At 55.6% G+C, this 26,512-nt stretch overlaps 3 protein-coding genes across 3 annotated transcripts in view; 2 read left to right on the plus strand and 1 right to left on the minus strand.

The window, feature by feature from the left end:
* Nucleotides 1-7,719, plus strand: part of osgep (O-sialoglycoprotein endopeptidase) — a 265,288-nt gene extending 257,569 nt beyond the window's left edge. The window contains exon 13 of the mRNA XM_056425173.1: nt 7,696-7,719. The gene's annotated coding sequence lies outside the window, so the exon portion shown is untranslated. The remainder of the gene's footprint in view (nt 1-7,695) is intronic.
* On the minus strand, nt 1-22,611 carry zdhhc17 (zinc finger DHHC-type palmitoyltransferase 17). Its single transcript, XM_056425187.1, is given in 14 exon segments — nt 1-1,829; nt 2,295-2,389; nt 2,486-2,643; nt 2,785-2,868; nt 3,528-3,573; nt 3,575-3,622; nt 3,698-3,760; nt 4,061-4,183; nt 4,357-4,447; nt 6,450-6,613; nt 20,281-20,406; nt 20,496-20,658; nt 22,164-22,225; nt 22,450-22,611. Coding segments are annotated over 14 exon segments (1,491 nt in total). The 5' UTR covers nt 22,579-22,611; the 3' UTR covers nt 1-1,690.
* Nucleotides 22,612-22,619: 8 nt separating this feature from the next.
* On the plus strand, nt 22,620-24,860 carry LOC130200923 (putative uncharacterized protein ENSP00000383309). The gene is made up of 3 exons (XM_056425500.1): nt 22,620-22,847; nt 22,934-24,140; nt 24,814-24,860. Exons 1-3 carry the CDS (start codon nt 22,620-22,622, stop codon nt 24,858-24,860), a joined length of 1,482 nt encoding a protein of 493 aa, XP_056281475.1.
* Nucleotides 24,861-26,512: the final 1,652 nt, after the last annotated feature.

Here is a 26,512-nt window from a genome sequence, read left to right on the forward strand (position 1 = left end):
CACATTTGACTGCATTTTATTATGAAAGCCATTAAAAGTGAACCATGCCCATGTGTTTACATCTGAAGCGTTAGTGCCGTGTGCAGAGGCTCTGAGGACGTGTGCTTTATGTTGATGTGATGATCCCCATGAGACTTATGACCACGCCCCCAACGCCACCACCAGCCTCCGTCACGTAGAACACCAGTGGGTATTTACTGGTTAGATATGAAGTCGCGACCTTTGACCTTTGGGCTGCGTGTTGTTTTTGCAGGGCAGAAAGTAAATAAGTTGTTGTTTAGCAAGATGAAGGAAACACGGACCCTCCTGATGAAGACGCAAACACGAGGCCCCTCCCCCCTTATTCCTCTGGCCCCACCCATCTGACTGTCCTCTGGCCCCACCCTTCTATTCCTCTGGCCCCGCCCCTCTAGTCATCTGGCCCCACCCTTCTATTCCTCTGGCCCCGCCCCTCTTCCCGTTAGTCCTCTGGCCCTGCCACTTCTCCCAGGTAGTCTTCTGGCCCCGCCCCTCTCACTGTTGGTCCTCTGGCCCCACCCCTTCTGGCCCTGCCCCTCTTCCGGGTAGTCCTCTGGCCCCACCCCTCTGCTCCTCTGGCCCCGCCCCCTGGTGTCTCTACTCTGTACATCCAGTGGTAGAACAAAGCGGGTCGTTCCATATATCACACCCTGAAGAGACGCTCCACTCACACAAACACAGACCAATGAACACAAAGCACAGTCACTATATACAGGCCCCTGGCGGTCACCATGGCGACGGCCAGGGGGGGGGGCGGGGACACGAGGGCCCGTCGTACATGCAGTAGAGTCCTCGGGGGGAGGGGGAGGAGCCTAGACAGCAGTGGAGTCACTGATCCTCTTCAAGAGGAGCTTCTTCAACTAACACGGACGAAAGAAAAATATACAGAGAAAGACAGTTTATGTACAGGCGCTTCAGGCTGCCGACGGGGCCAGAAGTGACTCCTCCCCTTCCTGCCTCGTGTTCAGTAACAGAAAAAAATACGACAAATAAATCATCAGTGCAACGTGGAATGAAGCTTCCTGTAAACGCGTCCTGGAGGTCCTCGTCTCATAACAAATGAAATGATACCAAATGTAAAAATGGTGGCGCTAGCACGTAGTTACTTGATCTAATAAATATAGCGGTATCACATCGGAGCGACTTCCTGCTCCGCGTTGGTGCAAAATCAAGACTTTAAAAAAGAAGACATTCCCTTATCTCTATCGTACTCATGATTAAAACTATTTAAATTACTCGCTCCGCCTCCCGGGCCACTTTCACAGACGTCCTGAACCAATCCGTACAAAAAATAATATACATACAGGGCACATAAATAAGGATATGAAGGGGGAGGAGCTATACTGCAACGCCGCGTCTCCGGTCCAAACTGAAATGCTTTTATTTTGAAACTCCTCCGGTCCGCTGGCCTCTCTCCTCTCTGGCAGCAACGCACCGTCCAAAAGGGCGGAGGAGGCGAGGTGGAGGGCCGCTGCTGTAGAGTAGTGATAGTAGTAAAGGTGGAGGGGGGGGGGCATTGCCCTGCAACAGCATGCGAGTCCTGGCTGATTATTTCAAAGTCTTTTGATTGGTGGGAGATGAGCTCTGGAGAAGCAGCGCTTGGATGTGGAGGCCGGCGGGGGGGCGGCGGGTCCTCCCTCTGAGGCCCCTCCCTCTGAGGCCCCCTGCTCCTCTACACCAGCTGGTAGCCCGAGCCCGACGTCTGGTCGTACTCTATTGTGTACTGCGTGGTCCAGTCCACCGACACGGGCCGGATCAGACCGCAGCACCGGACCTCAAAGAAGTCTATCAGGTTCCTGATGCAGCCGTGGCTGCAGAGAGGAGAGGAGGAGGAGGGTGAGAGGAGAGGGGTGAGAGGAGAGAGGAGAGGGGTGAGAGGGGGAGGGAGAGGAGAGAGGAGGGAGAGAAAAGGGTGAGAGGAGGAGGGAGAGAGGAGAAGGGGGAGGAGAGAGGAGGGAGAGAGGAGAAGGGGGAGGAGAGGGGGGAGGAGAGAGGTGAGAGGAGGAGAGGGGTGAGAGGAGAGAGGAGAGGGGTGAGAGGGGGAGGGAGAGGAGAGAGGAGGGAGAGAGGAGGGCGAGAGAGAAGGGTGAGAGGAGGAGGGAGAGAGGAGAAGGGGGAGGAGAGAGGGGGGAGAGGGGGGAGGAGAGAGGTGAGAGGAGGAGAGGAGAGAGGAGGGTGAGAGGAGGAGGAGGAGGAGGTTGAGAGGAAGAGGGAGAGAGGAGGAGCGTTAGAAGAACCACAGAGGAGCGTGAGGAGAACCAGAGGAGGCGACTCACTTGAAGGGGCTCTCGATGGACGTGGCCGTGACCTTAAAGTGTTTGTACCGCCGAGCGTTCATCCTCTCGTTGGTGGTGATGCCCAGAGCTGCGATCTGAGGGGGGGGGGGTCAGAGGTCAGCGTCTCACAGCGCTTTATGGAGGGAACCAGGAAGTCATAATAGGTTCAGGGTCACATGGTGGGTCCAGACCTGGTAGAGCTGACACATGATGAGCACCGCCACCCACATGAAGTGGAAGGTGCTGTTGAGGAACATCCAGAACATCCACGGGGAGCAGGAGGCGATCTGGGTCAGGTACAGCCAGAAGCCGTCCTTGGCGTAGCTGGTGGAGCAGTGGATCCTCCAGTCTGAGGAGAGAGGCCAAGAGCGGGGGGGGGAGAGAGAGAGAGAGGGGGAGAGAGAGAGAGAGAGAGGGGGGGGGAGAGAGAGAGGGGGGGAAGAGAGAGAGAGAGAGGGGGGGGGAGATAGGGGGGGGGGGTCATACTCACAGCAGATGCAGCCGTAGATCATCCAGCAGATCATGCAGAGCAGGAAGAACAGGTAGCCCATGAAGTAGCGGTGGTTCCCACTTCCTGTTGAGGAGGAACACGTCATGACCAGCAGCTCAGGACACGTGAAGCTCCTCCCAGCTCCACATGAAGCTGAAGCTCCTCCCCGCTCCACGTGAAGCTCCTCCCCGCTCCACGTGAAGCTCCTCCCAGCTCCACGTGAAGCTCCTCCCCGCTCCACGTGAAGCTCCTCCCCGCTCCACGTGAAGCTCCTCCCGCCCACGTGAAGTTTTTCCTCCTCGCCGTCGCGGAAGCTCCTCCCCGCTCCACGTGAAGCTCCTCCCCGCTCCACGTGAAGCTCCTCCCCGTTTCACGTGAAGCTCCTCCCCGCTCCACGTGAAGCTCCTCCCCGCTCCACGTGAAGCTCCTGCCACGGGAAGCCCTCCCCGCCCACGTGAAGCCTCCTCCCCGCTCACGTGAAGCCTCCCCGCCCACGTGAAGCCTCCCCTGCTCTCACGGAAGCCTCCCGCTCCACGTGAAGCTCCTCCCCGCTCCACGTGAAGCTCCTCCCGCCACGTAGCTCCCCGCCCACGTGCCTCCCGCCTCCACGCGTGAAGCCCCTTTCACGAAGCCTCCCCGCCCACGTGAAGCTCCTGCTTCACGTGAAGCCCCGCCTCCACGTGAGCCCTCCCCGCCTCCACGTGAGGAGCTCGCCTCAGCTGCGTGCCAGTGTGCTGACGTACCCACACAGTTGCCCACCCAGGGGCAGTGGTGGCTTAACCCCATGATGCGCCAAGCTGCACACGCGAAAGTGTTTGGACCTGATGGGCTTCCGTATCTGGAGAGGAGCACAAAGAGCACGCCATGCTCCCGCCGCGCGGCATCGCCGTGGTGGGGCGGAGCCACGTCTTACCAAGCAGGTGCTGCAGAAGATGCTCAGATCCAGGCTGCCCGTCTCCGCCAGCTCCACGATGGTCTGGAGGAAGAGGAGGAGCAAAGGATGTAAAAGCAGAACAATGAACTTCAGCCGAGACCTTCATCTTTTTTGGCGCTATACACTGCCATCGCCTTTGGTTTTTACAGGTATGTTGGGATTTTAGAGTTCAGCGCTCAGCGCCCTGCAGTGAAGGAGCCTTTGAAGCAGAGTGAACACAGCTCTTCATCAGCCCCGGTGGGAGGAAGAGGCCTCTGTTGGCCCCCATTAGAGCGCCGATGAGGGGCGGAGCCTCAAAGGACTCATGGATCCACGTGGAGCAGCTGCTCCGGCCGCCGTTACCTTTTTCTTCTGCTCCTCCGACGCCTTGATGATTCCCGGGTCGGACTTCCAGGACTTTCCAAAGTTGTAGAACAGCGCCACGGTGTTCAGGAGGAAGGGCAGGTGGACGGTGGCGAAGGGGAGATGTGCAGCGAGGGTCAAGGACCACGACAAACATCACGTTCACCACGACTCAAACCTCCACCACGGTGTCCGTTATTCCTCTGGACTTCAGACCGAGACATGATGAGGAGAACAATAACAACCAGGTGAAGGTTCTACGGTCCAGACGGAGAGAACACACGGGCTGAAAGGATATCGTTCCAGAACCAGTAGAACCAGGTGGCGTACATCCAGAACTTGGTGGCCAGGTAGATTCCCAGAGGGAGAGCTACCAAAATGGAGTGGCTCTAAACTTCTGTAGAAAGAGAGAGAGGGGGGTCAGAGAGAGAGGGAGGTCAGAGAGAGGGAGGAGGGGTCAGAGAGAGAGAGGGAGGTCAGAGAGAGAGAGGGAGGTCAGAGAGAGGGAGGAGGGGTCAGAGAGAGAGGGAGGTCAGAGAGAGAGAGGGAGGTCAGAGAGAGGGAGGAGGGTCAGAGAGAGAGAGGGAGGTCAGAGAGAGGGAGGAGGGGTCAGAGAGAGAGAGGGGGGTCAGAGAGAGAGAGGGAGGTCAGAGAGAGAGGGAGGTCAGAGAGAGGGAGAGGCCAGAGAGAGGGAGAGGGTCAGAGAGAGAGGAGCACAGAGAGAGGAGGTCAGAGAGAGGGAGGAGGGGCAGAGAGAGAGAGGGAGGTCAGAGAGAGGGAGGAGGGGTCAGAGAGAGAGAGGGGGGTCAGAGAGAGGGAGGAGGGGTCAGAGAGAGAGGGAGGAGGGTCAGAGAGGGAGGAAGAGGGAGGTCAGAGAGAGAGAGGGAGGAGGGTCAGAGAGAGGGAGGAGGGTCAGAGAGAGGGGAGGTCCTCTAGGAACCGGGCCCTGTGGTTCTAGTGTGAGGTCCTCTAGGAACCGGGCCCTGTGGGTAGAGTGTGAGGTCCTCTAGGAACCGGTCCCTGTGGTTCTAGTGTGAGGTCCTCTAGGAACCGGCCCTGTAGAGTGGGAGGTCCTCTAGGAACCGGGCCCTGTGGGTCTAGTGGGAGGTCCTCTAGGAACCGGGCCCTGTGGGTAGAGTGGGAGGTCCTCTAGGAACCGGGCCCTGTGGGTCTAGTGGGAGGTCCTCTAGGAAATGGGGCCCTGTGGGGTAGAGGTGAGTAACCTCTAGGAACCGGTCCCTGTGGTTCTAGTGGTCCCCAGGAACCGGCCTGTGGGAGTGGGAGGTCCTCTAGGAACCAGTCTGTGGCTCAGTGGGAGGCCCCTGAGAACCGGGCCCTGTGGGTAGAGGGAGGTCCTTTCTAGGAACCGGGCCCTGTGGGGTCTAGTGAGTCCTCTAGGAACCGGGCCCTGTGGGTCTAGTGGGAGGTCCTCTAGGAACCGGGCCCTGTGGGTAGAGTGTGAGGTCCTCTAGGAACCGGTCCCTGTGGTTCTAGTGTGAGGTCCTCTAGGAACCGGGCCCTGTGGGTAGAGTGGGAGGTCCTCTAGGAACCGGGCCCTGTGGGTCTAGTGGGAGGTCCTCTAGGAACCGGGCCCTGTGGGTAGAGTGGGAGGTCCTCTAGGAACCGGGCCCTGTGGGTCTAGTGGGAGGTCCTCTAGGAACCGGGCCCTGTGGGTCTAGTGGGAGGTCCTCTAGGAACCGGGGTCCCTGTGGTTCTAGGCAGGTCCCTCTAGGAACCGGCCCCAGGTTCTAGTGTGAGGTCCTCTAGGAACCGGCCCTGTGGGTCTGGTGGAGGTCCTCTAGAACCGGGCCCTCTGTGGGTTCAGTGGGAGGTCCTAGAACCGGGCCCTGTGGGTAGAGTGGGAGGTCCTCTAGGAACCGGGCCCTGTGGGTCTAGTGGGAGGTCCTCTAGGAACCGGGCCCTGTGGGTAGAGTGGGAGGTCCTCTAGGAACCGGGCCCTGTGGGTCTAGTGGGAGGTCCTCTAGGAACCGGGCCCTGTGGGTCTAGTGTGAGGTCCTCTAGGAACCGGGCCCTGTGGTTCTAGTGTGAGGTCCTCTAGGAACCGGGCCCTGTGGTTCTAGTGTGAGGTCCTCTAGGAACCGGGCCCTGTGGGTCTGGTGGGAGGTCCTCTAGGAACCGGGCCCTGTGGGTCTAGTGGGAGGTCCTCTAGGTCCGGCCCCTGGGTTTGAGGGAGGTCCTCTAGGAACCGGCCCTGTGGGTCTAGTGGGAGGTCCTAGGAACCGGGCCCTGTGGGTCTAGTGGGAGGTCCTCTAGGAACCGGGCCCTGTGGGTCTAGTGGGAGGTCCTCTAGGAACCGGGCCCTGTGGGTCTAGTGGGAGGTCCTCTAGGAACCGGGCCCTGTGGGTCTAGTGGGAGGTCCTCTAGGAACCGGGCCCTGTGGTGGACCTACTTGGAGAGGCACTGCACGGTGACCCAGACGCCGGCGTACATCAGCCTTGATCAGCTAGAAAGTTTATCGCTCAGGTCAGCGATGAAGCCGACCAGCCAGATGACCAGGAAGGGCGTGGCCAGCATCACCTTCTGCCTGAATGCCTGCAGGAGGAGGAGGAGAAGAGCAGGAGGAGAAGAGCAGGAGGAGGATGACAAAACATAAACATGATGACATGATGATGAGAAACATGAAACATGATGATGAAAGATGAGATGACATGACAAATGACCATGACTATTAATTATCACATCATGACGACGACGACAAACACATGACTAATTAAAACTACCAAACACGATGATCTGATCTGACGGACCACGACCATGACAACGATTATCTATCAAACACGAGGACGACCTGTTCCTAGAGGACGACTCACACTGACAAACACCATGACCAAACATCGCCCCCAGAGGACACAACACACCAGAACACTGACAAACAAGATTAATTAATGACCAAAACACACAAATTAACAAACACGAATGATTAATGACAAAACAAATTAACAAAATGAAACATGACATGACACACACTAATGATGATGACAAACGATTTTAATGATTACAAACATGATTATTAAACACATGATGACGATGATGAGAGCAATGATACAAAACATTGCTTATTTATTAAAATATTATATGAGGAGGAGAAGACCAGGAGGAGGAGGAGGAAAGAAGAAAAGAGCAGGAGGAGAAGAGCAGGAGAAGAGGAGGAGGAGGAGGAAAGAAGAGCAGGAGGAGGAGGAGGAGAGAAGAGGAGAAGAGCAGGAGGAGGAGAAGAGCAGGAGAAGAGCAGGAGGAGGAGGAGGAGGAGAGAAGAAGGGATAAACACCACGAGCATAAATGTCTCTATATGAATATATTATTTTAAAGGCCAGATTACAAACAGCATTTTAGTTTTAATATCATTATTTTTAAGAGTCAAAGGTTCATGTTAGAAAACCAGCAAATAAATGTTGATACTAATAAAACACTTTAAACATAAAGAAACAAGCTGCAGGCATCCTGCTCCTCTCCAAGGACGAGAGGTTCTGGTTCTACCCGCTGACCTACGACCTCTAATGTACCTTCATCAGCTGAGAGCAGAGACAACGACAGTTAGAACACGTGAAGCAGCAGAACCACACAGAACCTTCTGACCCAGAGAGTTCTTCACCAGGATGAGGTGGACCCACACACGGGCCTGGATCAGACCCGGCATGGAGGACCGGCTACTTCCTGTCTGGTCTGGGGCCACAACCCAGACATGCTGTGCTGCTGCAGCACCGGGTCAGAGTGGACCGGGTCAGCGTGGCCACTAGAACCACAGGGACCGGTTCCTAGAGGACCTCACACTAGGAAATCCACAGGATCCCGTTCCTTAGAGGTCTCTACACTAGAACTATTAGGGACCGGGTTCCTTAGAGGACCTCACACTAGAAACCAGGGACCGTCTCCTAGACCTCACACTAGAACCACACAGGACCCGGTTCCTAGAGTGAACCTCACACTCAGAACCAAGGGAATCGGTTCCTTTAGAGGACCTTGGCCACTAGAACTAACATTAGGACCGGGTTCCTAGAGGACCCTCAAGTACTAGAACCACAGGGACCCGGTTCCCAGAGGACCTCACACTAGAACCACAGGGACCCGGTTCCCAGAGGACCTCACTCTAGAACCACAGGGACCCGGTTCCCAGAGGACCACTAGAACCACAGGGAATCGGTTCCTAGAGGACCTCACACTAGAACCACAGTGACGGCTAGAGGACCCCACACTAGAACCACAGGGACCGGGTTCCTAGAGGACCTCACACTAGAACCACAGGGACCGTTCCTAGAGGACCACACTAGAACCACAGGGACTGTTCCAGAGGACTCACACTAGAACCACAACCCTAGAGGACCTCACACTAGAACCACAGGGACCGGGGTTCCTAGAGGACCTCACACTAGAACCAATACCGGTTCCCAGAGGACCACACATCAGAACCACAGGACCCCGGTCCCTGAGGACCTCACACTAGAACCACAGGGACCGGGTTCCTAGAGGACCTCACACTAGAACCACAGGGACCGGTTCTTGGTGAGGACCTCAAGGTACTAGAACCACAGGACTGCCCAGGAGGACCTCACACTAGGACCCCACAGGACCGGTTCCTAGAGCACCTCACACTAGAACCACAGGGACCGGGTCCTAGAGGACCTCACACTAGAACCACAGGACGGTTCCTAGAGGACCTCACACTAGAACCACAGGACCGGGTTCCCAGAGGACCTCACACTAGAACCAGGGACCGGTTCCCAGAGGACCTCACACTAGAACCACAGACCCTGTTCCAGAGGACCCTCACACCAGAACCAGGGACCGGTTCCCCAGAGGACCCTCACACTAGAACCACACAGGACCGGGTTCCTAGAGGACCTCACACTAGAAACCACAGGGACCGGCCCTAGAGGACCTCTCACACTAGAACCACAGGGACCCGGGTTCCCAGAGGACCTCACACTAGAACCACAGGGACCGGTTCCCAGAGGACCTCACACTAGAACACACAGGACCGGTTCCCAGAGGACCTCACACTAGAACCACAGGGACCGTTCCTTAGGACCTCACACTAGAACCACAGGACCGGTTCCCACCCGGGTTCAGAACCACAGGACCTAGAGGACCTCACACTAGAACCACAGGGACCGGTTCCTAGAGGACCTCACACTAGAACCACAGGGACCGGTTCCTAGAGGACCTCACACTAGAACCACAGGGACCGGTTCCTAGAGGACCTCACTAGAACTACAGGACCGGTTCCCAGAGGACCACACTAGAACCACAGGGACCGGGTTCCAGAGGACCTCACACTAGAACCACAGGGACGTCTTGTAGGACCTCACAGAACCACACGGACTGTTCCTAGAGGACCTCACACTAGAACCACAGGGACCGTCTTCCACAGGGACCCGGTTCCTAGAGGACCTCACACTAGAACCACACAGGACCGGTTCCTAGAGACCTCACACTAGAACCACACAGGACCGTTTCCTAGAAGGACCTCACTAGAACCACAGGACCTAACCCTAGAGGACCTCACTAGAACCACAGGGACCGGTTCCTAGAGGACCTCACACTAGACCCACAGGGACCGGTTCCTAGAGGACCTCACACTCTACCCACAGGGCCCGGTTCCTAGAGGACCTCACACTAGAACCACAGGGCCCGGTTCCTAGAGGACCTCACACTAGAACCACAGGAACCGGGTTCCCTGGGACCTCACACTAGAACCACAGGGACCGGTTCCTAGAGGACCTCACACTAGAACCACAGGGACCCGGTTCCCAGAGGACCTCACACCAGAACCACAGGATCTGCCCTAGAGGACCTCACCTAGAACCACACAGGGACCAAGGTTCCTGAGGACCTCACACTAGGAACCACAGGACCCGGTTCCTAGAGGACCTCACACTAGAACCACAGGGACCCGGTTCTAGAGGACCTCACACTAGAACCACAGGACCGGTTCCTAGAGGACCTCACACTAGAACCACTCACACTAGAACCACAGGACCGGTTCCTAGAGGACCTCACACTAGAACCACAGGACCCGGTTCTAGAGGACCTCACACTAGAACCACAGGACCGTTCCTAGGACCTCACACTAGAACCACAGGGACGGTTCCCAGAGGACCTCACACTAGAACCACAGGGACCCGGTTCCTAGAGGACCTCACACTAGAACCACAGGGACCGGTTCCTGAGGACCTCATCAGAACCACAGGACCGTCTCAGAGGACCTCACACTGTAATATTAGAACGGGCCCCGAGGACCACACTACGGTTCCTGGACCAGGAACCACAGGACCGGTTCCTAGAGGACCTCACCTAGAACCACAGGACCCGTCTTGAGGACCTCACACACTAGAACGGACCCCACTAGAACCACAGGGACCGGTTCCTAGAGGACCTCACACTAGAACCACAGGGACCGGTTCCTAGAGGACCTCACACTAGAACCACAGGGACCGGTTCCTAGAGGACCTCACACTAGAACCACACAGGACCGGTTCCTAGAGGACCTCACACTAGAACCACACAGGACCGGGTTCCTAGAGGACCTCACACTAGAACCACAGGGACCGGTTCCTAGAGAGCCTCACACTAGAACCACAGGGACCCGGTTCCTAGAGGACCTCACACTAGAACCGGTTCCAGAGGACCTCACTAGAACCAGGGACCGGTTCCTCTCACACTCCTCACACCAGAACCACAGAGAACCACACAGGACCGGGTTCCAGAGGACCTCACACTGAACCACAGGACCTGGTTCCTGGGGACCTCACACTAGAACCAGGGACCCTCACTAGAACCACAGGGACCGGTTCTAGAGGACCTCACACTAGAACCCAGGGACGGTTCCTAGGACCTCACACTAGAACCACAGGACCGGTTCCTAGAGGACCTACACTAGAACCACAGGGACCCGGTTCCTAGAGCACCTCACACTAGAACCACAGGGACCCGGTTCCTAGAGGACCTCACACTAGGACCGGTTCCTAGGACCTCACACTAGAACCACAGGGACCCGGTTCCTAGAGGACCTCACACTAGAACCACAGGGACCGGTTCCTGAGGACCTCACACTAGAACCACAGGACCCGGTTCCTAGAGGACCTCACACTAGAACCACAGGGACCCGGTTCCTGAGGACCTCACACTAGAACCACAGGACCCGGTTCTAGGACCTCACACGAACCACAGGGACCGGTTCTAGAGGACCTCACACTAGAACCACAGGGACCGGTTCCTAGAGGACCACACTAGAACCACAGGACCTAGAGGACCACACTAGAACCACACAGGACCGGTTCCTAGAGGACCTCACACTAGAACCACACAGGACCGGTTCCTAGAGGACCTCACACTAGAACCACAGGGACCGGTTCCTCACACTAGAACCACAGGGACGGTTCCTAGAGGACTCACTAGAACCACAGGGACCGTTCCTGGGACTAGAACCACAGGGACAGTTCTGAGGACCTCACACTAGAACCACACAGGACCGGTTCCTAGAGGACCTCACACTAGAACCACAGGGACCGGTTCCTAGAGGACCTCACACTAGAACCACAGGGACCGGTTCCTAGAGGACCTCACACTAGAACCACAGGGACCGGTTCCTAGGACCTCACACTAGAACCACAGACCCGGTTCCTGAGGACCTCACACTAGGAACCAGGGACCCGGTTCCTAGAGGACCTCACACTAGAACCACAGGGACCCGGTTCCTAGAGGACCTCACACTAGAACCACAGGGCCCGGTTCCTAGAGGACCTCACACTAGAACCACTGACCGGTTCCTGAGGACCTCACACTAGAACCACAGGACGGTTCCCTAGAGGACCTCACACTAGAACCACAGGGACCGGTTCCAGAGGACCTCACACTAGAACCACAGGACCCGGTTCCTAGAGGACCTCACACTAGAACCACACAGGACCCGGTTCCTAGAGGACCTCACACTAGAACCACAGGACCGGTTCCTAGAGGACCTCACACTGAACCACAGGGACCCGGTTCCTAGAGGACCTCACACTAGAACCACAGGGACCCGGTTCCTAGAGGACCTCACACTAGAACCACAGGGACCCGGTTCCTAGAGGACCTCACACTAGAACCACAGGGACCGGGTTCCTAGAGGACCTCACACTAGAACCACACACTAGAACCACCGGTTCCTAGAGGACCTCACACTAGAACCACACAGGACCCGGTCTAGAGGACCTCCACTAGAACCACGGGACCGGTTCCTAGAGGACCACACTAGAACCACACAGGACCGGTTCCTAGAGGACCTCACACTAGAACCACACAGGACCGGTTCCTAGAGGACCTCACACTAGAACCACAGGGACCGGTTCCTAGAGGACTCACACTAGAACCACAGGGACCCGGTTCTAGGACCTCACACTAGAACACACAGGACGGTTCCTAGGACCTCACACTAGAACCACAGGGACCGGTTCCTAGAGGACCTCACACTAGAACCACAGGGACCGGTTCCTAGAGGACCTCACACTAGAACCACAGGGACCGGTTCCTAGAGGACCTCACACTAGAACCACAGGGACGGTTCCTAGAGGACCTCCCACTCTACCCACAGGGCCCGGTTCCTAGAGGACCTCCCACTAGACCCACAGGGCCCGGTTCCTAGAGGACCTCACACTAGAACCACAGGGACCGGTTCCTAGAGGACCTCACACTAGAACCACAGGGACCGGTTCCTTAGAGGACCTCACACTAGAACCACAGGACCGGTTCCTAGAGACCTCACACTAGAACCTACAGGACCGGTTCCTGGAGGACCTCACACTAGAACCACAGGGACGGTTCCTGAGGACCTCACACTAGAACCACAGGACCGGTTCCAGAGGACCTCACACTAGGAACCACAGGGACGGTTCCTAGAGGACCTCACACTAGAACCACAGAGGACCCGGTTCCTAGAGGACCTCACACTAGAACCACAGCGCACGGTTCCTAGAGGACCTCACACTAGAACCACAGGACCGGTTCCTAGAGGACCTCACCTAGAACCACACAGGACCGGGTTCCTAGAGGACCTCACACTAGAACAGGACCGGTTCCTGAGGACCTCACACTAGACACAGGACCGGTTCCTAGAGGACCTCACACTAGAACCACAGGGACCGGTTCCTAGAGGACCTCACACTAGAACCACAGGGACCGGTTCCTAGAGGACCTCACTAGAACCACAGGACCGGTTCCTCAGAGGACCTCACACTAGAACCACAGGACCGGTTCCTGAGACCTCACACTAGAACCACAGGGAGGACCGGTTCCTAGAGGACCTCACACTAGAACCACACGGACCGGTTCCTAGAGGACCTCACACTAGAACCACAGGGACGGTTCCTGAGGACCTCACACTAGAACCACAGGGACGGTTCCAGAGGACCTCACTAGAACCACAGGGACCGGTTCCTAGAGGACCTCACACTAGAACCACACAGGACCGGTTCCTAGAGGACCTCACACTAGAACCACAGGGACCGGTTCCTAGAGGACCTCACTAGAACCACAAGACCGGTTCCTAGAGGACCTCACACTAGAACCACACAGGACCGGTTCCTAGAGGACCTCACACTAGAACCACAGGGACCGGTTCCTAGAGGACCTCACACTAGAACCACAGGGACCGGTTCCCAGCGGCCCTCACACTAGAACCACAGGGGCCGGTCCCTAGAGGACCTCACACTAGAACCACAGGGACCGGCTCCCAGAGGACCTCACACTAGAACGACCTCAAACCACAGGACCCGGTTCCTGAGGACCTCACACTAGAACCACACAGGACCGGTTCCTAGAGGACCTCACACTAGAACCACACAGGACCGGTTCCTGGACCTCACACTAGAACCACAGGACCCGCTAGAGGACCTCACACTAGAACCACAGGGACCGGGTTCCTAGAGGACCTCACACTAGAACCACACAGGACCGGGTTCCACAGGACCGGTTCCTTGAGGACCTCACACTAGAACCACACAGGACCCGGTTCCTAGAGGACCTCACACTAGAACCACACAGGACCGGTTCCTAGAGGACCTCACACTAGAACCACAGGGACCGGTTCCAGAGGACCACACTAGAACCAGGGACCCGGTTCCTAGAGGACCTCACTAGAACCACAGGACCGGTTCTAGAGGACCTCACACTAGAACCACAGGGACCGGTTCTAGAGGACTCACACTAGAACACACAGGACCGGTTCAGAGGACCTCGAGGACCTCACACTAGAACCACAGGGACCCGTTCCTAGAGGACCTCACACTAGAACCACAGGGACCGGGTTCCTGAGGACCTCACACTAGAACCACAGGACCGGTTCCTAGAGGACCTCACACAGGGACCGGTTCCTAGAGGACCTCACACTAGAACCACACAGGACCGGTTCCTAGAGGACCTCACACTAGAACCACACAGGACCGGTTCCTAGAGGACCTCACACTAGAACTATTAGGAACCGGTTCCTAGAGGACCTCACACTAGGAACCACAGGGACCGGGTTCCTAGGACCTCACACTAGAACCACAGGACCCGGTTCCTAGAGGGACCTCACACTAGAAACCACACAGGACCGCCTCACAGGTTCCGAGGACCTCACTAGAACCACAGGGACCGTCCCAGAGGACCTCCACACCAGGAACCACACTAGAACCACAGGGACCGGTTCCTAGAGGACCTCACACTAGAACCACAGGGACCGGTTCCTAGAGGACCTCACACTAGAACCACAGGGACCGGTTCCTAGAGGACCCTCACACTAGAACCACAGGGACCCGGTTCCTAGAGGACCTCACACTAGAACCACAGGACCGGTTCCTGAGGACCTCACACTAGAACCACAGGACCCGGTTCCTAGAGGACCTCACACTAGAACCACAGGACCGGGTTCCTAGAGGACCTCACACTAGAACCACAGGGACGGTTCCTAGAGGACCTCACAGAACCACAGGGACGGTTCTAGAGGACCCTCACACTAGAACCACACAGGACCGGTTCCTAGAGGACCTCACACTAGAACCACAGGACCGGGTTCCCTAGAGGACCTCACACTAGAACCACAGGACCGGTTCCAGAGGACCTCACTAGGAACCACAGGGACCCGGTTCCTAGAGGACCTCCACTAGAACCACAGGGACCGGTTCTAGAGGACCTCACACTAGAACCACAGGGACCGGTTCCTAGAGGACCTCACACTAGAACCACAGGGACCGGGTTCTAGAGGACCGCACACTACAACCACAGGGACCGGGTTCCTAGAGACCTCACACTAGAACCACAGGGACCGGGGTTCTAGAGCACCTCACACTAGAACCACAGGGACCGGGTTCCTAGAGGACCTCACACTAGAACCACACAGGGGAGGACCTCACACTAGACCCACAGGGACCGGTTCCTAGAGGACCTCACACTAGAACCACACAGGACCGGTTCCTAGAGGACCTCACACTAGAACCACAGGGACCGGTTCCTAGAGGACCTCACACTAGAACCACAGGACCGGTTCCTAGAGGACCTCACACTAGAACCACAGACCCGGGTTCCTGAGAGACCTCACACTAGAACCACAGGGACCAAGTTCCTAGAGGACCTCACACTAGAACCACAGGACCGGTTCCTAGAGGACCTCACACTAGGAACCACAGGACCGGTTCCAGGACCTCACACTAGAACCACAGGGACCGGTTCCTAGAGGACCTCACACTAGAACCACAGGGACCGGTTCCTAGAGGACCTCACACTAGAACCACACAGGACCGGTTCCTAGAGGACCTCACACTAGAACCACAGGGACCGTAGAGACCTCACACTAGAACCACAGGGACCGGTTCCTAGAGGACCTCACACTAGAACCAGGACCGGTTCTAGAGGACCTCACACTAGAACCACAGGACCGGTTCCCAGAGGACCTCACACTAGAACTACAGGACCCGGTTCCTAGAGGACCTCACACTAGAACCACACAGGGACCGGGTTCCTAGAGGGACCTCACACTAGAACCACAGGGACCGGTTCAGAGGACCTCACACTAGAACCACAGGGACCGGTTCCTAGAGGACCTCACACTAGAACCACAGGGACCGGGTTCCTAGAGGACCTCACACTAGAACCACACAGGACCGGGTTCCTAGAGGACCTCACACTAGAACCACAGGACCGTTCCGGACCTCACACTAGAACCACAGGACCCGGTTCCTGAGGACCTCACACTAGAACCACAGGGACCGGGTTCCTAGAGGACCTCACACTAGAACCACAGGGACCGGTTCCTAGGACCTCACACTAGAACCACACAGGGACCCGGTTCCTAGAGGACCTCACACTAGAACCACACAGGGACCCGGTTCCTAGAGGACCTCACACTAGAACCACAGGGACCGGGTTCCTAGAGGACCTCACACTGCACAGGACCGTCTTAGAGGACCTCACACTAGAACCACGGACCGGTTCCTAGAGGACCTCACACTAGAACCACAGGGACCGGTTCCTAGAGGACCTCACACTAGAACCACAGGGACCGGTTCCTAGAGGACCTCACACTAGAACCACAGGGACCGGTTCCTAGAGGACCTCACACTAGAACCACACAGGACCGGTTCCTAGAGGACCTCACACTAGAACCACAGGGACCGGTTCCTAGAGGACCTCACACTAGAACCACAGGGACCGTCTGAGGACCTCACACTAGAACCACACGGACCGGTTCCTAGAGGACCTCACACTAGAACCACAGGGACCGGTTCCTAGAGGACCTCACACTAGAACCACACAGGACCGGTTCCTAGAGGACCTCACACTAGAACCACACAGGACCGGTTCCTAGAGGACCTCACACTAGAACCACAGGACCGGGTTCCTGAGGACCCTCACTAGAACCACAGGGACCGGGTTCCTGAGGACCTCACACTAGGAACCACAAGGACCGGTACCTAGAGGACCTCACACTAGAAACACAGGGACCGGTTCCTAGAGGACCTCACACTAGAACAACAGGAACCGGTTCCTAGAGGACCTCACACTAGAACCACAGGGACCCGGTTCCTCAGAGGACCTCACACTAGAACCACAGGGACCGGTTCCTAGAGACCACACTAGAAACAGGACCGGTTCAGAGGACCTCACACTAGAACCACAGGACCGCCCCTAGAGGACCTCACACTAGAACCACAAGAACCACAGGGACCGTCCCGAGACCACACTAGAACCACACAGGACCGGGTTCCTAGAGGACCTCACACTAGAACCACACAGGACCGGGACCCGGTTCCTAGAGGACCTCACACACTAGAACCACAGGACGGTTCCTAGAGGACCTCACACCAGAACCACAGGGACCGGGTTCCTAGAGGACCTCACACTAGAACCACAGGACCGGTTCCTAGAGGACCACACTAGAACCACACAGGACCGGTTCCTGGGAGGACCTCACACTAGAACCACAGGGACCGGTTCCTAGAGGACCTCACACTAGAACCAACAGGACCGGGTTCCTAGAGGACCTCACACTAGAACCACACAGGACCCGGTTCCTAGAGGACCTCACACTAGAACCACAGGGACCGGTTCCTAGAGGACCTCACTAGAACCACAGGACCGTTCCTAGAGGACCTCACACTAGAACCACAGGGACCCGGGTTCCTAGAGGACCTCACACACTAGAACCACAGGGACCGTTCCTAGAGGACTCACACTAGAACCTACAGGACCGGTTCTAGAGGACCTCACTACCAGAACCACACAGGACCGGTCCTAGAGGACCTCACACTAGACCACAGGGACGGGTTCCCTAGAGGACCTCACACTAGAACCACACAGGACCGCTTCCTAGAGGACCTCACACTAGAACCACAGGGACCGGTTCCTAGAGGACCTCACACTAGAACCACAGGGACCGGTTCCTAGAGGACCTCACACTAGAACCACACAGGACCGGTTCCTAGAGGACCTCACACTAGAACCACACAGGACCGGTTCCTAGAGGACCTCACACTAGAACCACAGGGACCGGTTCCTAGAGGACCTCACACTAGAACCACAGGACCGGTTCCCTAGAGGACCCTCACACTAGAACCACAGGACCGGTTCCTAGAGGACCTCACACTAGAACCACACAGGACCCGGTTCTCTGAGGACCTCACACTTGAACCACAGGGACCGGTTCCTAGAGGACCTCACACTAGAACCACAGGGACCGTCTCTAGAGGACCTCACACTAGAACCACAGGGACGGTTCCTAGAGGACCTCCCACTCTACCCACAGGGCCCGGTTCCTAGAGGACCTCACACTAGAACCACAGGGCCCGGTTCCTAGAGGACCTCACACTAGAACCACAGGGACCGGGTTCCTAGAGGACCTCACACTAGAACCACAGGGACGGTTCCTAGAGGACCTCACACTAGAACCACAGGGACCGGGTTCCTAGAGGACCTCACACTAGAACCACAGGGACCGGTTCCTAGAGGACCTCACACTAGAACCACAGGGACCGGTTCCTAGAGGACCTCACACTAGAACCACAGGGACCGGTTAGAGGACCTCACACTAGAACCACAGGGACCGGTTCCTAGAGGACCTCACACTAGAACCACACAGGACCGGTTCCTAGAGGACCTCACACTAGAACCACACAGGACCGGTTCCTAGAGGACCTCACACTAGAACCACACAGGGACCGGGTTCCTAGAGGACCTCACACTAGAACCACAGGACCGGGTTCAGAGGACCTCACACTAGAACCACAGGGACCGGGTTCCTAGAGGACCTCACACTAGAACCACAGGGACCCGGTTCCCGAGGACCTCACACTAGAACCACAGGGACCGGTTCCCAGAGGACCTCACACTAGAACCACAGGACCGGTTCCTAGAGGACCTCACACTAGAACCACAGGACGGTTCCAGAGGACCTCACACTAGAACCACAGGGACCGTTCCTAGAGGACTCACATAGAACCACATCCTAGAGGACCTCACACTAGAACCACAGGGACCCGTTCCTAGAGGACCTCACACTAGAACCACAGGACCGGTTCCTAGAGGACCTCACACTAGAACCACAGGACCGGTTCCCAGAGGACCTCACACTAGAACCACAGGACCGGTTCCTAGAGGACCTCACACTAGAACCACAGGGACCGGGTTCCTAGAGGACCTCACACTAGAACCACACAGGACCGGGTTCCTAGAGGACTCACACTAGAACCACAGGGACCGGTTCCAGAGGACCTCACACTAGAACCACACAGGACCGGGTTCCTAGAGGACCTCACACTAGAACCACAGGACCGGGTTCCTAGAGGACCTCACAGAACCAGGGACCGGTTCCTGAGGACCTCACACTAGAACCACACAGGACCCGGGTTCCTAGAGGACCTCACACTAGAACCACGACCGGTTCCAGGACCTCACACTAGGGACCCGGTTCCTAGAGGACCTCACACTAGAACCACAGGACCGGGTTCCTAGGACCTCACACTAGAACCACACAGGACCGGTTCCTAGAGGACCTCACACTAGAACCACACAGGACCGGTTCCTAGAGGACCTCACACTAGAACCACACAGGACCGGTTCCTAGAGGACCTCACACTAGAACCACAGGGACCTCACACTAGAACCACAGGGACCGGTTCCTAGAGGACCTCACACTAGAACCACAGGGACCGGTTCCTAGAGGACCTCACACTAGAACCACAGGGACCGGTTCCTAGAGGACCTCACACTAGAACCACAGGGACCGGTTCCTAGAGGACCTCACACTAGAACCACACAGGACCGGTTCCTAGAGGACCTCACACTAGAACCACAGGGACCGGTTCCTAGAGGACCTCACACTAGAACCACAGGGACCGGTTCCTAGAGGACCTCACACTAGAACCACAGGGACCGGTTCCTAGAGGACCTCACACTAGAACCACACAGGACCGGTTCCTAGAGGACCTCACACTAGAACCACACAGGACCGGTTCCTAGAGGACCTCACTAGAACCACACAGGACCGGTTCCTAGAGGACCTCACACTAGAACCACACAGGACCGGTTCCTAGAGGACCTCACACTAGAACCACAGGGACCGGTTCCTAGAGGACCTCACACTAGACCCACAGGGACCGGTTCCTAGAGGACCTCACACTAGACCCACGCTCAGACACGCTGACCCGGATCCGCGTGGGCCGGGTCCGCGTGGGCCGGGTCCGCGGGCGTACCTTGTCCATCTTGAGTCTCTTCAGGTATGACGGGCTGTCGTGACCTTTGGCCTGCCACGCCTCCTGCAGGTGGTTGATCATCCACACGTTCTTCCTCTGCTTTGCCAGGTCCAGCGGGGTTTCCCCCTGAGGACACGCACAAGGAGAGGCCCGTGGGGTGAATGTGCCGACCCCAACGGGCCCGGGTGGATCCCCCGGGTCGGCGGCGGGCTCACCTTGATGTTCTGAGCGTCCACGTTGGCGTTGGCGTCCAGCAGCAGGCTGATCACCGTGGTGTTGCCGGCCAGCACGGCCCAGTGCAGCGCCGTGTTCTTGTGGTATTTGTCTCCCAGGTTCACCGACACGTTGAAGGTCAGGAGCAGCCGGGTGGGATCCACACTGCAGGGGGGGGTCAGACCAACAAACAACAAACAAACAACAACAAACAAACAGTCATGAGGACTAGGGTTCGGTAACGATAAAGTCGCAAGCATGATTTCAAGTCTTGCATTCATAAAAGTAGGACAACAAATAATGAATTAGCCATCATAACCATGTTTAAGCTAGCTCCGAGCTACAAGCTACGAGCTACAAGCTACGAGCTACAAGCTCCGAGCTCCGAGCTCCAGTCTGGTCTCCGTTGTTGTCGCGCTCCATGAGAACGACTTTCACAGGGAATCTGACCGAAGAGGGTTCTGATGTCGCCGTTTTGTGCTTCTTTTTTTAGTTTCGGTTGAGGCAGCGGTATCGTTTTAAAAGTATCGGTTTAAGCACCGATATCGTAAAATAAAAAGGATTTGGGTTTCAGAGGTTTGAGCTGGAAAATTCACCTGCCGTTGCATGGCACACAAACCACAAACCACAAACTACACACACACACACTACACAAACTACACACACTACACAAACTACACACACTACACAAACTACACACACTACACAAACTACACACACTACACAAACTACACACACTACACACACGACACACACTACACACACTACACAACCACACACATAATAAAACCACATAATAATTAATTAACACCACACACTAATAATAAACAAACCACACTACACAATAATATTAATTAATAAACTATTAATAATTAATAATAATAAAATAATAATTACACACACTAATAACACTAACAAACAATAATAAAACCACACACACTACACACACACACAACACTAATAAACCACACACACTACATAACCAATAATAAACACTACACACTACACAAACTACACACACGACACAAACTACACATACTAACACACTAATAAACCACACACACACTAATACACACACACTAATAAACTATTACAAACCACACATACACACACACTACAATACCACACACATTACACCACAATAACTCCACACAATAATACACAATAACCACACACCACACAAACCATAATAACCACACACACACTACACACACTACACACACTCACAAACTACACACTCACACCAATAAACTAACAACCACACCACACAATACTAAACTAACTACACACAATAATACACTATTAATAATACTAACACTACACACAATAAAACCACACATAAACTAACACACTCACAATTACTAATAATACTACACACCACAATAAACTACACACTACACACACTACACAAACTACACACTACACACACACTACACAAACTACACACACACTACACAAACTACACACACTACACACACTACACAAACTACACACACACTACACAAACTACACACACACTACACAAACTACACACACACTACACAAACTACACACACACTACACAAACTACACACACTACACAAACTACACACACTACACAAACTACACACACACACTACACAAACTACACACACCACCACACCACCTACACAAAACACACACCTACACACCCAGTCCTGTACGCCGCCCACATCAGAGGAGTCATGCCGTTCTGGTCCATCATGTCCACATCCTGACACACAGAGGAGGAGTGAGAGGTGGAGCAGAGGGCCACGGGGCGCCCCCTGCTGGAGAGCACCGGTACATATGGAGAAACACAAATGTGTCCCCAGGTGGGAACGAAACCCAAACGACACAAACAGGTCAACAGCTGAGAGGACGCCGCTTGTCCCGCGACATCCATCTTGTTTTTAAGACCGCCTGGTCACGCCCTGACGACCGCGTGGCGTTTCTTACCTGTCCCTTAGCGATCAGGTAGGCCACGATGGAGGTGTGGCCGAACTGCGCGGCCAGGTGTCCGCAGCTGCATCCCTCGCCGTCGATCAGAGACGGGTCGGCGCCGTATTTTATGAGCTGCACCACCATGGACAGATGTCCTTGTCTGGGAGGAGAACACGTCGTTTAAGATGAGCAGCGCACGCCGCCACGACCTGCAGAGACCGCCCCCCCGCCACGACCTGCAGAGACCGCCCCCCCCCCCGCCACGACCTGCAGAGACCGCCCGCCACACGGCCTGCAGACCGCCTCTCACCGACCTGCAGAGACCGCCCCGCCGACCTGCAGAGACCGCCCCCTGCCCACGGCCTGCAGAGACCGCCTCCCGCCACGACCTCCAGAGACCGCCGCCACGACCTGCAGAGACCGCCCCGCCACGACCTGCAGAGACCGCCCCCCCCCCCGCCACGACCTGCAGAGACCGCCCCCCCGCCACGACCTCCAGAGACCGCCCCCCCGCCACGACCTGCAGAGACCGCCCCGCCCACGACCTGCAGAGACCGCCCGCCACGACCTCCAGAGACCGCCCCGCCACGACCTGCAGAGACCGCCCCCGCCGACCTCCAGAGAGCCCCCGCCACGACCTCCAGAGACCGCCCGCATCACGACCTGCAGAGACCGCCCGCCACGACCTGCAGAGACCGCCCGCCACGACCTCCAGAGACCGCCCCGCCACGACCTCCAGAGACCGCCCCCGCCACGACCTGCAGAGACCGCCCCCCCCGCCACGACCTGCAGAGACCGCCCCCCCGCCACGACCTCCAGAGACCGCCTCACGACCTGCAGAGACCGCCCCGCCACGACCTCCAGAGACTGCCCCCACACGCCCTGCAGAGACCGCCCCCCCGCCACGACCTCCAGAGACCGCCCCCCGCCACGACCTGCAGAGACCGCCCACGACCTCCAGAGACCGCCCCGCCACGACCTCCAGAGACCGCCCCGCCACGACCTCCAGAGACCGCCTCCCGCCACGACCTGCAGAGACCGCCCCCACCACGGCCTGCAGAGACCGCCCGCCACGACCTGCAGAGACCGCCCCCACGACCTGCAGAGACGCCCGCCACGACCTGCAGAGACCGCCCCCCCGCCACGACCTGCAGAGACCGCCCCCCCGCCACGACCTCCAGAGACCGCCCCCCCGCCACGATCTGCAGAGACCGCCTCCCGCCACGACATCCAGAGACCGCCCCGCCACGACCTCCAGAGACCGCCCCGCCACGACCTGCAGAGACCGCCTCCGCCACGACATCCAGAGACCGCCCCCCACGACCTGCAGAGACCGCCTCCCTACCACTACTCCTCCAGAGACCGCCTCCACAACCTCCAGAGACCGCCCCGCCACGACCTGCAGAGACCGCCCCCCCGCCACGACCTGCAGAGACCGCCCCCCCGCCACGATCTGCAGAGACCCGCCCCGCCACGACCTGCAGAGACCGCCCCCCCGCCACGACCTCCAGCGACCGCCCCCCCGCCACGACCTGCAGAGACCGCCCCCCCCGCCACGACCTGCAGAGACCGCCCCCCCCGCCACGACCTGCAGAACCCGCCCCCCCGCCACGACCTCCAGAGACCGCCCCCCCGCCACGATCTGCAGAGACCGCTCAGGAGATGTTACATCGTGACGAAGAGGAGGAAGACCCTCCACGGAGCAGGTGTGGAGGAGGATTCAAAACCAGACATTATAAAACAATACAGACGATGTACAGAGAAGCAAAGTCACTGCAGACTGAGGACACGTCTGTTTTCAAGACACGAGTGTGAATATGATGAGCGATGTTTGTACGTTTACTGGACAAAAGGCTAAAAAACTGATTAAAGATGGATTTCTATTGTCGTCCAGTTATGGAACAATGTTAAAATGGATATGAGAATGGTTTAACTCATTTTGGTTTTCAAAAGGATTATTTCTAAAACTATTTTTGAGGGTTATAAGTGTGATTGAAACGTATGTATATGGAAGATGTATATAGAAATATATATATATTATTAGGGTCCGAGCGACAGACGAAGTCTGACCGAGAGGAACCTATTGAAATTGTTAGGGGTATTATTAGGGTCCGAGCGACAGACGAAGTCTGACCGAGAGGAACCTATTGAAATTGTTAGAATTCTTATTATTAGGTCAGCCAGACGAAGTCTGACCGAGAGGAACCTATTGAAATTGTTAGGGGTATTATTATTCCACTTTTTTATTTTTGAACATTGGGCGCATATTGGGGGTATGTATCATATCCCAAAACTCACCAAATTTGGCAAGCTTGTCAGGCTTGGTGAAAATAGCCGGATGACACCCGATGAAATTCGCTTTCAAAAATTGCTCTCTAGCCACCTGGGAGTTTGACCTGGCGGCCTCACCCAGTATGGTCAAATGACTAGCTTTTTATTTTCCCAAGTCCACTTGGACCTGCTCTACAAAAGCCTCTCAGGACCCTAAGCTCCGCCTACTTAAATTTCCCGCCATATTTTTGGTGAAAAACACATCAGAGGGCGTTGCTCTGACATACAGGTCCAATTCAAACCAAACCTATTGGAGATAATGATCATGGAAGCTATATCATCTCAGATCTATCATCTTCTTCAAATATATTATTGTGGTAAGGATCTATGGCCCAACGAACATTTTAGGGGCGTGTCCTGTTTTGTAATGCTCATAACTTCAACACTATTGGGAAAAAAAAATAACAGACTTTCAGGATATGTGCAGAATGGAGCCAGAAACATCACAGTAAATTTTGTGCAATTTGAACCGTAGGGGGCGCTACAATAATTCACCAAAGTTGGCTGTTTTTATGGCGTATGCTTTTGTTTGATTTGGCCCTTTTCCACTTTTTTCCCTTCGATTATTTCTCCCACAAAACGCCAACAGAATCGGCTAAAATCAGTTTTATAGAATCTCAAGACTTGAATAATGAACACTGTGAAAAAAACGGACTTTCTAATCGGTAGAAGATTTACGTTTTTACTGCCAATAATTTTGTACTTTCTGTGATTTCTTTATTTTAAAAACTATTGCTTAAACTCATCCGATACTTCCCCAAAAATCATGTGTGATGCCAGTCAAGGCCTGAACACATTCACATGAAGAAACAAGCACATTTCTTGAGGAACACCTATTGATCACCTATTGAGAAGTAAAATAACCAAATTTTCTGCCCAAAATAATGTGAGCTCTCACGCTGCCTGTAAACCAGCTGGCTTATAGCTCACCATGTTAAGTGTTGGTCTGGACACCTGGAGAAGTGTGTTCGATTCCAAGACAAGGCAGCTTTTTTTCATCACTTTTTTTTTTTTACATTGAATTTACATGAGGTGATCTATACTTGGTAGGGACACATCACGCATGAATATGTTCACGTAGTTAAAGCGCCACCTAGTGGCTCAACTGACTTCCTTCAGTCCGCCCCAAATGTGTTTGACTAGCCCGCTATTTAGAATGGAATAAGAACCTCTCTCTCCTCTCTCTCTTCTCTCTCTTCTCTCTCTTCTCTCTCTCTTCTCTCTCCTCTCTCTCTCTCTCTGCTCTAACATAACTAACGTCAGTAAACAGCTGGACGGCTTTTAAATCACTTGATTTCGTGAGTTTTTGTTTATTTATTTTACTTCACGCAGGGACACGTGATGCATGAATATGTTCACGAGTTAAAGCGCCCACCCAGTGGCGAAACTGGACTTTGTCGAATCTGCCCCAAACTTGTCGTGCTGGTGTATAAGTCGCGGCCCGGCTCGAGTCCGACCGGGCGCGCTACGGCCGAGCCGGGCCGACGTCTCCGCTGGCTCCCCGGGCGTGGGAATTTACCCCTTTATTTAATTGGGCCGGGGAAGGGAAAAACTACCAAAACCATTGAAAATTTTTAGGTTTAATTCCCTTTTTTTAAAAAATTGGGGTTTGTTCCCCCCTGGCCGCGAAATCCCCGTTTTTCCCAGGGTTTTGGATTTTTTTACGGTTACTAATCTATTCCCCAAAAGTTTCCGAAGGAAACCTTTTAAAAAAGGGGTTTTTTCCCTTAAAACAAATATTGGAAGA

The sequence above is a fragment of the Pseudoliparis swirei genome, chromosome 10 (assembly GCF_029220125.1).
Source record: "Pseudoliparis swirei isolate HS2019 ecotype Mariana Trench chromosome 10, NWPU_hadal_v1, whole genome shotgun sequence".
NCBI classification, from domain to species: Eukaryota; Metazoa; Chordata; class Actinopteri; order Perciformes; family Liparidae; genus Pseudoliparis; species Pseudoliparis swirei.

What these genes read in the sequence shown, in the direction of transcription:
- LOC130200923 (XM_056425500.1), top strand. Translation starts at nt 22,620, where the DNA reads ATGAGCAGCGCACGCCGCCACGACCTGCAGAGACCGCCCCCCCGCCAC. An exon ending in AGAGACCGCCGCCACGACCT is followed by an intron (nt 22,848 to 22,933) that starts GCAGAGACCGCC and finishes CACGACCTCCAG; the next exon opens with AGACCGCCCCCCCGCCACGA. An exon ending in GAAGACCCTCCACGGAGCAG is followed by an intron (nt 24,141 to 24,813) that starts GTGTGGAGGAGG and finishes ATTGCTCTCTAG; the next exon opens with CCACCTGGGAGTTTGACCTG.